The following is a 12356-nucleotide window of genomic DNA, read 5'->3' as shown; positions in this document are numbered from 1 at the left end:
CGAGGAAGCTTCAGACGTTGCTTGATTAGCAGAATGAGAATTAATGCAGTTCTGCTCTGTCTTTTCTCATTTATTATTCTTTCCCTGAAAAGTTGATGTTATGCAAAAATGATGGGCCCATCTCTTGGTATCAGTCGCGTCTGTGCCCAAGGGGACAATCAGTGTCTGGGGGCAGGCACAATATTTACAGGGTATCATCTGCAGGGTTTTGACTTCAGAAGCTTTTCTCTGGAGGCTTCAATTTTCAGGACAAATAAGCAGAAATCTGAACATCTACCTCTGTGCTGGAAAGTCCTGAAATTATCTCTCCAAGCCAGCCACTCAGCGTTGCAGTCACAGCAGAAATAGTAAATGCCCACTTTAGGATTCAATGGTGTGTTCATGAGAGAAACACCAAGCAGTTTCTTCCAGGAATCTCTTCAGTTCACTCCCGGCTCAGAGAAAGCCGTCTGATGTTAGCTGGAATTTGCTCTGTGCCCCAGTGTGGCCAGGGTTCGGACTGGGGGCTGGGAGGGGGCTGAGGGCTGTCAGCACCGTCGGAGGCTGTGAGACTCACCCCAAGAGCAATTTGGCTTTGGGTTCACATCTCCAAGTTCAGCACAATTACGAAAAAGGATTATTCTCCCCACCAAAAAAGAAAAAATAAAGGGATCAATCACGTCTAAGAGATTATGATTACATATTGTTTAGGACTGGAACTGGTGCGTGGAAAGTAGTCAATAAATATTTGCTGAACGGGGAAAAGAATCTTGAATTAAGAGCAGAGCAACTGCATTCGAATAAAGTGGTTCTGTCATTTCCCGAGAAGAACAGGAGGAAGTTCATTTCCGTGTCAAAGCGAGGTCTCCTGTTCTTTGATCAACAATTCTGGGTGCCCCAGATGTGAATTTATAGGCCTTTCTTGAAGGAGAACTCAGTCGCAACATCGAAGGGACTGGTCTCCCCTCCAAAGCTCTGGCGCCCACCCTCACCCCCCACTCCAGCGCTCTTAAACGCACGGCTTCACACGTGCAAGCATCCAGGCTTAGACAGAGCAGCCCGCTCCAGACTAGGATCCCAAGTTGCTGAGGGCTGAGTGAACCCGCAGCCTTATCGCTGTGAAGGAGGGAGCCAGGTCTGCCGCCTCCCCAGCACACCCCAGTGCTCTTTCGTGGTACCTTTCATAGTTGATGTGATGAACATCTCTGTGTGACACTGCACTGCTGACAGTCTTAAGTCTGGGCGCACATGGCTGGTTGATGAAGGCTCATCGCATCGCATCTGGTGAGAACAAACACTATAGTTGGAGGACACAGACAACAACAATTTGCATATAGGATGGCACCTGCAGCCAAGGAGAATGGGTCGAGTCTCATGACTTCAGTCTTTTCTTAGGAAAAAAGCTTCTAGAGAAGTGATCTGTTTTTTACAGCTGAAGAGACGCGTCTGACACTGGGTGGGGGATTTCCTACCCTGTGTAATTCCTACACCCCTTGAAGCAACTCCAAGGTGTCTATGTGAGTGAGGAAGTGAAATTTCATCAAGTCAGAACAGCTATGACAATCGTACACACACAAGGACCGAGCACACAGGTGGGTGTGCACGCCCTCGTGGTGTTGCTTCTGCCTGCATAGCTGGAGTGAAAATTACCCCAGATCAAAGTGGAAAGAACAATGCTGTCTCCCTTGTATTTGTCCAGGATCAGTGGGCTCCCACTTTGCATCATACAGGGGACCCAGGTTCATAGCAGCCTCTACCTGGGACATTGCTGGTCCCCAAAACAGAGGGCAACAAAAGCATGGTGAGCCCCAGGCTGGCTCTTAAAGCTTCTGCTCAGAAGAAGCACGCGTCATGCCCGCCACATCTCATAATTTAGACTAAGCCATGTGGCCAAGCTTATGGTCAGTGGGGTGAGGAAATAGAGGGTCAACACCTGATTCAGGAAAACAGTTGAATTACTGCAAGTGTTGTGTGTTTATAACCACATTGTCATCTGGGCATCAGTGTCACTGAGGGACTGCATTTGAATGTTTAAATATTCCATTTTACTCTTTGTGATATTTAATACAATGGATCCCACATACTAACGTCTTTCTGTGTCGTCTTATCGTCTCCTCTGTCCATGGTGCTGTTAGCATCTTCATCTTTCCTTCTTTTCAGAAGAAATCACCCGGCCACCTATATGTCATGAGGTGGGTTTTCCCCCCAAAATCCAGTAGTGTGGTCAGTCTTCGCACATTTCTCTGCCATTTTCTTCAACTGGCTCTGCCTGTTTCGGGCTGGATGGTATTCCTTGCATATAGGCAGAGGACCTTTGAGAGGCAAGTCATACCAGAATCCACATCACTCTGGAGCACTTGACTTTTTTTCTTTACAGCACGTGAGTATGGAGGCCTGTTTGCACGATGAGATCCCCTTTGGGTGATTCAGCAGCACTGGTGTTGAGTTGTGTTGGGTCAGACCTTGTGGGGTCACCAGCCTGAGAGGTACATGTGATGCTCAGGGGCCCTCCAGTCATCTTGCTCTGGGTGCCATGTGCAGCCGTGTGCACTGCTGCTGGTCAAGGGAACAGAGATGTGCCTCTTATCTTAAGACTTCCATATTCTCCCATCCTTGGAGCGACTACTTTATGAGTGATGTTTTTTCCACTAGAGGCTCTATTTTTAGGAGTTGAATTGACGGTTGATTATACACCATTCAAGTCTAGAAGTATCAACTTACTGCCACCTGTGACTACAGACATAATTTATAATTTGCCTTGATTAGGCTTTTGTTCTCTAACTTCTCCTAACTGGAGAGTAGGCGCATGTAGATGAAAATTTATTTCTTTCCACCCTCTCTTAATGCCTTGCTCTCTAAAAGCATCTTGGTCGTCTCCACCCTCGCACTGAACTTACAGATCAGAGTGAATGGAACGAGCAGTTAGTGGTCATAAAGCTGGAAGATACAAGTTTCATCTGCTCATGACTTCCTAGTGAACACCACCTCTCCATACCCATTCTGAGCCACACCTGTATCTGTTTTGCCTTTTTTATGGTCAAAAATATTTACGTTTAGGTGAAATCAAAGGTGACCAGGGTTTATAAAGTGAGACAACAATATATGTATGCAATGAAAGGACTTACTGTTTTGTAAAAGGGAACAGTGATTTGTTGAAATGCGTATTGATTTTATTTGTATTGAAGTATAATTGATTTACAATGTTGTGTCACTTTCTGGTGTGCAGCACAGTGACTTAGTTGTACATATATGTATTCTTTTTTCATGTTCTTTTTCATTAGATGTTATTACAAGCTATCGATACAGTTTCCTGTGCTATATAGTAACACCTTGTTGTCTATCTATTTTGTATATAGTAGTTTGTATCTGCTAATCCCAAACTCCTAATTTATCCCTGCCCCCTTTCCCCTTTTTAACTGTAACTTTATTTTCTATTTTGTAAATAAATTTATTTATGTCTTTTTCTAGATCCCACATATAAGTGATATGATATTTGCCTCTCTCTGTCTGACTTACTTCACTTAGCATGATAATCTTTAGGTCCAACCATGTTGCTGCAAATGGCAATATTTCACTCTTTTTATGGCTGAGTAGTATTCCATTACATATGCATACCACACATTTCCATAGTATGTTGATATTACTTTGCACAAAGCATTGCAGTCTTCCTGTGAAATCGACAACCCTCCACACACAAACACTGGCCATTAACCTGGCACACCATAGCTCTTGGTTCTTATTCATCCTCCTCCAGTTCATTGGAGCCACTCTTCAAGAACAGTGAAACCCCAGCTTCCTCCTTGTCTTCTTTGTTAAGACCCCAAGTGTTCTCTCCTTTCTCACAGTCCTTCTTGCAGTCTTTTGTCTTGGAGCACTTGGAGTCTTTACTCTATGTCACTAATTGTTGAACTCTTAAACAATGAAGGGTAAATTCTAGAAAGGACCTTTTATGGTTCCATAAAATTCTAGGAACTTACATGGACACAGAGACCTCCAACTCAGCGGGTCCAGTAGACATTTTCTAGGCAGCCAAACTGGGACTGAAAGGCTGGAGTGGTGTGGCTGAGGTCTCCTGGACGGTGACAGAGGGGTGGCAGAGGAGTGGCGGGAGCTCATGTCTGCTCTTACGTAGGTGCTGTTTCTGCTCCAAAGTGCTGCTGCTTTGTATCATACATGAATATGATGACTGACTGTTTTTATAAAACTCAAAGAAAGAAAAAGCAAGACCTTTCAAACAGTAAGAGTATTCAGTGTTTTCTGATTGATTGATTGAGTGAAGCAAGATTTCAAAGGAAGGACCTAAGAGAAACAAACTACATTTTAGAACAGGAGGCAGCAACATGAGCAGTAGTTGCTGGAACTTCACTGTGGAGCTGTGCAGGCGACAGAGGTTGGTGCCAGAGGTTGCTGCTTCTCTGAAGCCTGCAAACGTGAGGCTGGCGGCAGGAGGATGCATGAGCTCGGGGAAGACACCGACTTACAGTCACATCCCTGGCAGGTGTTTCCCAAGCACAGAGTTTTCAGCATTTGATTCCAAGTGGACACATGGTCCATTCATAGTGCAAGACAGTACTGAACGGCGTCATCTGTCTCCGCATCACATGTGATGCAGTGGCTCTTGAGGGATCTGGTGTCTGTATATTCTGGTAGCTACTTTCTGTTGGGAGGAGAACATTTTAAAACAAAATTTCTTCTATTCATTGCATTGGTTTGGCTTCCTGATGTAATTGAATTGCATTTAAAATAAGAACTAAATAGGAATGAGAATCTTGAAGGAGAAAAAACGTTTAATTCTTGTGAAAGAGCATGTCATTGTCAACCTCCCTTTAGAAAGCACAGCAGATTTAACTATTACATGCCTTGGTTTAATGAAGGAACAGGACATAATGTACATCATTGTATCTTAGCTCAAATTTTAAGTTCAGGTCTTCTTGGCTTAAATTGTATTTTCTTGTCAACCGAAGTAAGCTCAAAAACAGTATAAAATATAAAGTTAAACATGTACTTTGCTTCATTATGTTAGAAACACTTCAGAGTGCAGAGTGTCCTGAATTTTGATCAATAACACGTTGAAATTTATGACCTCTGTAGCTTTTCTAGGAGGCACAATTTTATAAAATAAGTTCTCAGAAAAATTTATTGCTAATGAATAATAATTAGAGGTTTAATAAAGGGATGTGTTGAAGCGGAACTCTCAAACTGGGGCCAAGTGGTTCATTGGATAACCTTTGAATAGGCCAGAATTAGCCAAATTCTCTGTAGTTAGTCTTTTTTAATAAGAGAAATGAACAGTAATGGTACATATCCATCAGTTTTGTGACAACTTGATTTTCCAAAAGACCCCTTAAAGACGGTCTCTAGTGGACTTGGAGATTACGTAGCTGGGTTATATCTGATATATTAAGCACTTAAGCTTGTGTGTCGCTTTCAGATAATTTGGCAGGCACACAGCTACATTAGCAAAAAGCTGAAATATTAATGGGAATATTAACCTTGTCAGATTACGAACTGAGTTGAAATTTATCGTGTGTGCCACAGTACTGGGCTTTGCTTTGAGAGCACAGCATTTTACAAGGGAAGAAAGACACAGTAACAGCGTCCTGACTCACCACATGGGAGCGCAGGCTTTTGTTTGAGGCTTTCCCCGTTACCCAGCGCTGTGATCGCTAGGAGGGCACGTGCAGACCCCAAAGCACGGACCCCGTCCTGAGTTCTGGTCACAGGTCTCGCCCTCCACCAGCGGTCCTGACATCACGTGGTAGCAGAGAAGACTTGGGTCTTCTCTGTTTGGCTCTTTGGCTGTTACCAAAATCTTTATTCCAGTCTAGCTTCACACAGATTCTTTAACACACACACACACACACACGCCAAAGAAAATTTGGTTTACACAACATATGGAGTTTATTTCCTGCTTTTTTCAAACTGCTTATAAAAAGCCAGTCGTCTGTCAACACTTGGGACTAAAATAAAGATCATCATTTACATTTGGTCATTAAATGAAACCAGGGGCATGAAAGAGGATTACTATATTCGATCCATCTTTTTTGTTCATGGAAACTGTCTTTCAGGAAAGGCTGGCTTTGTGTGCTTTGGGGTTTAGTGTATTCTTATTACAGAATGCAGGAGGAAGAGAGAAGGTGCTTAGAGACGTCTCAGTTAGGGTTACCCCAAGCAGACCCTAAGACAAGGATGTGGGTATTGTCGTTTAGTTGGGAAATGGTTCCAGGTAGCAGAGCAAAGGAGTTGGGCAGGGAGGGAGGTCAGCTATTGAAAGGGGACACTGGTGGCAACAGGGGCTCGGTCCATCTGGACACCCTCTGATTGAAGTGTGGAAGATGCTCACATCTGCCCACTGAGGGGTGTGGGTGCAGAAGCTGGGGTGTTTATCCATCCATTACGTCCTCATTGGTTAAGACACAGAAAACTATAGATTTAGAAGGGAACAAGCTGCAGGGAAGGGAGAGGGAACATGGTCAGGACACCGAAAGCATCGGCTCCAGAAAGCATGACTAGAACTGAGTATAAACATTGGGAGAGCGTACTGAGAGCGTGAAGTCCATCAGGAGACCGCACTGAATTCACGGGAAGACACAGTAATCCTCATACGACAGTCGAGCAGAGTGATGTAAGCTGAGCACTGGGACCTGGTGCGTGTTGTTTTCTCTTAGCCCTTAACTCATCCATCACCTGTCAGAAAGAGCACAAAATTGATTTTAATCTGCTTAAGCCAATCATCAGACATCTCTGTAGACACGCAGACTCCACCAAGACTTCTAAACAGACAGCCTAGGCCAGATTCATAGTCTGCTACTTCCTGCATGCCAGCATTTCTTGTCACTGTTTTAGAAGTTAGCAAATTTGTATTCAGTGTCTACCTGCTTTGATGATGACAGGGGTTTGATGGCATCTTTGAGTAACATGTGTCCTTTTGCTCCCGTCTGGGGCTGCTCTGTTCTTGTCCGAGAGTGTGACCAGACGGGTTGCCTGATTTTTGTTGACAGCAGTGCTGTACCTTCCTCACTACATTTCCTAGGTCTTGAACGTTATGACTCCTTTGTAACATTTGACCTCACACCCAATCATCCAGTTCAGGGATCAGTGAACAGAAAGAGGAAGTGGGGACCATCCATTCAGGGTTACTCAACAGGACCAGTGTGACTAACAGCCACTGAAATGGGCTGAAGGAAATGCAGCATTAGCATTAACTCAGTTCCAGGCTTTAAGGGACAAAGTCTGTCATCTCAGGCCTTCCGTGAAGATATCGCGTGGTTTATGACTTCAGACTTCCCAAGTGTCTAACCACTGATTTGTCATGGAAAGTAAACCATTGAAGAATTGAAGATAAGGCAAATATATGTATTTGGCAGGCGGATAGCAAAAGATGAGTAGGTAATGGAATAGCTCTTTATATTAAGATTACAAGAGGTGGTAAAGTACCATTTATTTAAAAAATAAATCCCATTGTCTTCATGTGGATCCCGAGGTCAGACGGGTACTCGTGTACACACTGGGTCATCAACCATGGACATTTACCTTATTACAAATTTTTGATTTCTACATTTCATGTCTTAATTTATGAGGAAACATCAAGGGGAATTTAACAAAAAGTAAAAAGATAATTATTAAATATAAAGTGTTCTCTTACTTTCTTAAGCACCAATACAATTCCCTTTGGCTTGTGTCAGGTGCTATGACAAGTGTTAGTTCCCCACCCTTTACCCAACTGCCTCTCTTTGCCTCTGTTACACGGAGGTTCGGAATAACACCCAGCAGATAGGGCTGTGGTTTTGATGCAGTTGGCTCACACGCAGGGAGCCCCCGGGAGAATGCGGGTCAGAGCCCGTGCTCCTGGTCTGCACGTTTCTCTCTGTATTCCTAGGTCCCGGGCTTGTGGCTTCCTCTGAACACCAGCCTGTGCTTCTCGCCTCATCTGACAGCCGTGCCCTGGGGGTGGGCCCCCTCCCAGGTCATAAACAGCGTGGTGTCAGGGACACTGTCTCATTCGTCTTTGCATTTACCATGAGTGCTTATCAAGGGGCCTGACATTTCCTGGGCAATGATGGATGTTTTCTGACTGGGTGAACAAATCAATGAATGAACGAACAAAGTTACGCCAGTTCACGGAGAAGACCTCCCTGCCATGCACTGCGGTCCCCCACAGCCAGACTCAGTCTCCTGTTGACTTTGCCCCTGTCTTTCCCTGGAGCAGGATGGGCATGAGCTGTGGTCATTTCATCTTCATCAAGGTGCCCTCCTGGCCTCTTCTCTGCTCCTTTGGTGAAAGTTTGCAACAGCCCCCAAAGTGATGTGCGCTGTGGGTGGGCCCAGGAGACAGACACCTGGGAGTGAAGCCCAACTCCCCCCACCCCGCCCCACGTTCTCACCACTTTCTCCACAAAAAGAAAAAAAAATTTTAAAAAAAGAAAAAGAAAATGTGGAAGAAAGAGAATATTTCATTCCACAAATGTTTGTTTATACACACTGAATACCAGCTGCTAAATTCACAATACCTGGAGAATAGGATGTTTTCTATAAGAGATTGATGTTGAAAATACTCTAGGATGGATATAAACTTCAAAGATTGCCCTTCTCTGATAATTTTTCTCAAAAAAAATTGCAGTTTCTTTGAAGAGAATGGAAATGTGCCATTTAACGAAAATAAGCACATATTCAAATATGTGCAATATCGTGTGTTACTATGTACCAGGTTTACTGAATTTAAAGACTAAAAATACAAGAAAAGCTCATTCGCCATCATTTCTTTGTGTCCCACCTGTGGTTTCTTATTGACGACGGTTTAAAGAAGCTAATGTTTTCGTCTCTGTCTGTATGTTGGTTTAGAGTCACTAAAGAGGAGTGGGTGGTCACCACAGAGAAAATGAAATATTTGAGAATGTGTAACTATCTTATTTAGGGAATGTGGACTATCGGCTGACTTTCTAAAGTGCAATAAAGCTTGTACTTTATCTCTCAAATGAACAAGCTGGCGAAAATGAGTGTTTTCTATTTTAGACTGACCACTGGTTTCTGGAATTTTAATATTATTTCTGCTTCACTACCTTAAGATCAAAATAGATAAATAATATCTTTGGGGAAATAAGTATGCCTTCCTTTTTCTCCACACTGAAGAGCACATGCTTAGAATTCAAAAAATGATAAATAGCACACTCTGACCTTAGAAAATCTGATTTGTTTTTCAATACGTGTTTCTAGAGTCTGTATTTTAACTTGTTGGAAAGAGTACTCACATTGGCCCCACTACAATCAGGGATGATTTCAAGTAGCACTTGAATGTGACCTTGGCTGTGCGACAGCTCTTGGTCTTTGCCCCACGCCCTGTTTCAGGAGCGGCTTCTGCTGTCCCTGCTCCCAGCGCACATCGCCATGGAAATGAAAGCGGAGATCATCCAGCGGCTGCAGGGCCCCAAGGCCGGCCAGATGGAGAACACCAACAACTTCCACAACCTGTACGTCAAGCGCCACACCAACGTCAGGTACGCCAGCCGCCGGGCCGGGCGTGGGCAGCGGGAGCCCGCGTCTCCCGGTGTCGCGCGTCCTTTGGAACTGGTCGCCTTTGCGTGCAGAGGAGCGGGGAGGAGAGGGTGCCACGCCACCCACCGGTGCGCTGCCTCTCAGGCCTTCACATTAAGATAAGGAAATGGGTTCCTCTACTTTACTGCATTTTGTGACCTTTAGTCACAAACGGGAGAGAGGGGGACAGTGGGGTCCTTATTCTGGGAACTTCCTGGTCAGATCTCACGGTGTGCCTGGAACCCAGGACTCAGTGCTGCCATGAGATTAGAGAGTCAGTGGGCTCTGGGCACAAGGACTGGTTCCTCACAGTGGACTCGGCAGGGGTGGGGCTTGGGGAGCCAGCACTCTCCAGGGAAGCTGGGTGTCCTGCTGCCTGTCAGGAGAGATGGCTTTCTGGGCTCTGGCCAACCAGTGCCCGCTTGATGGGGAGCCAGTGTGCACCTTAGTTAGATGCTAGTGAAAGTTACTGCTCTTCTAAGAGTGGCACGGTCATGTCTGCTTCCCAGGGAGCCGTTCCTGGGATCCCAGTGACTGGAAAACTGGCGTGGGACTGTGGAAAGGGAGGAGGGTGGCGGAGGGCCTCTTGCCCCCGAACCCTAGAGAGGAGCCGTGTGGACCCTCACTTCAGTCTGGAGAGGGTGCTCCCCCCACGCTCCTTGTCCAACTCTAGCTGTAAGGTGGGCCCCTCCAGAAGTGGGTGCCCTGGTCCTCGCCGTTCTCTGTGCCCACCTGCTCCTGATAGTACTTCTCTGGTTGGGGGTGGGGTGTTCTTTCATCTATGCGATGATATTGCAGTGGCGGCTGGGTCATCTCAGTAAGTAACTTGTTGAGGGGAGGTATAGCGCAGTGGTAGAGCACGTGTTTAGCACGCACGAGGTCCTGGGCTCAACCCTCAGTACCTTGATTAAGATAAATGAATAAATCTAATTTACCTCCCCCTGCTTCCTCCAAAATAAAACAAAACCAAAAAAGAGGTTAAAAAAAAAAGTAACTTGGGTTCATGTGGCCTCATCCATTATGTTATTCCTTTAGTTGTCAGAGCTGCTCCCCCCGAATTCAGTAGTTTAGTAACAACAACCACAGATAACGACTGAAATGTGCTGAGCATCATCTAGAATTGGAATTGGGCCCTTTGCCCCCAAGTCCAGACCTTTTCCAAACACAATGCTGCCTTCCGGTCTGGCAACTTCAGATCAAGGATTTTTGAATTTTATTCATAAGAAACAGATTTAACTGCAGCTTAAATACATTGCTAAGACAGATCTCAATTTGACATGCGATTTTAGAAAAAGCTATCGCCCAAGCACACAGAGAGCTCATATCCATTAAGAAACGCATAATGAGATTGAGGTAACAGAATAAAAGTTGTGTATCAAGTAGGAACTAAGAAACACTCATTGAGCAAATGAGGAATCAGTAGTAAAAAAAAAAGTTTTTAAAGTCATCACCATTTTTTGGAATAATAGGACAGATCTCTCCCTCTGTGTATATATATATATATATATATATATATATATATATACACACACACACATAGAGCGTTTATCCACACATGTTAGAAGTAAAATTATTTAAAACATTGGCCTGCTTTCAGGTTTTTAAGCATTTTACATATATATAATTTTTAAAAATTCACATTTTCTGACAAGATGCATTAGAAATTGCTCTTTGCAGCCTTAACTGTCTTAAAATCAGCAATACCCCTTCCATCTCGGGAAATATTTTTAAGTCGCTTATTGGTATTCAAAATATGTAAAGATAAATGCATCTGTATTGAAACAGGATCACAGACTATCTTTAAGCAGCTGTGGTATAATCCGGTATCGACAGACCTATAAAAATGGTCGAAGACACCACCAGTCTCAGGCCGTTGACAAGGGGCCTGCATAATATCCATATCGCTTGTCAATTTCTGCATAACAATTACCTCAACACTTGGTGGCTTTAAAGAACATTAAACATCCCACAGTTTCTGTGGGTTGGAGCTTGGGAGCAGCTTAGCCAGGTAGTTCTGGCGTAGACCTTCCCATGAGGCTGCAGGCCAGATGTTGGCCGGGGCTGCTGGGGGATCTGCTTCCGACGTGGCTTCTCGTGTGGTTGGCAGGTAACTTCCTGTTGGCTGGAAGCCTCAGTTCCTCATCATGCAGCCTTTTGTCAGGTTGCTTGAGTGTCTTCCCAATGTGGCCACTTGCTCCCTCAGAGGGAGGGATCCAAGAGAGAGCCAGGTGGAAACTGCAGTATCTTTAATGGCCCAGCCTTGGAGGATCATTTCTGGTCATTTCTGCCGTATCCTGTTGGTTACACAAGTCGGCCCTGTCCACTATAGGAGAAGACAGTACAGGGTGTGAGGACCGCAAGGCGAGGACCCCTGGGGCCGTCTTGGAAGCCGACGACCACACTAAGGCGAAGGATGAGTGAGGCAGCTTCAGCTGAAGCTGCCTTCAGAGATTGTCTGGAATATGTCTGCAGCGTTGAATTAAATCTAAATTCATAAAATGCATTTCGGATCCTAAAGTAACCTACATACTTAGAAATTACAAAAGCTTAAATGGCATGGAGTACCAATTATTTTTTTAAAGAACTGTGAAGACATACAGCTTTTTCGTCCTGAAACAGGACAGGTATACTAAGCAGAAAAGCAGACACATGCATGGCTAATGCAGTTGGTTCGGTCGATACCTGAGGGATTTTTAATGAGAATTATTAGGTTTATAGACCAAGAAGATCAGTTAATAACTTTTAGTTCTGCTTTGATGATTCATTCAATGAAGTATTCATTCCCTGTTGATAAAATGTCCTAGTTCTTTACTGACTGATGACAGCAGCAGTAATAGTAATAAGTA

General features: G+C 44.4%; 1 protein-coding gene across 2 annotated transcripts in view; it reads left to right on the top strand.

The window, feature by feature from the left end:
- Window positions 1–12356, top strand: part of ADCY2 (adenylate cyclase 2) — a 378139-nt gene that overhangs the window by 240199 nt on the left and 125584 nt on the right. For both annotated transcript variants that reach the window (XM_072958875.1, XM_072958874.1), the window contains exon 5: window positions 9325–9473. In XM_072958875.1, coding sequence (XP_072814976.1) covers window positions 9325–9473 — 149 coding nt within the window. The remainder of the gene's footprint in view (window positions 1–9324; window positions 9474–12356) is intronic.

The sequence above is a fragment of the Vicugna pacos genome, chromosome 3, assembly GCF_048564905.1.
Source record: "Vicugna pacos chromosome 3, VicPac4, whole genome shotgun sequence".
NCBI lineage: Eukaryota > Metazoa > Chordata > Mammalia > Artiodactyla > Camelidae > Vicugna > Vicugna pacos.
This window is presented reverse-complemented; position numbering and strand designations above follow the sequence as displayed.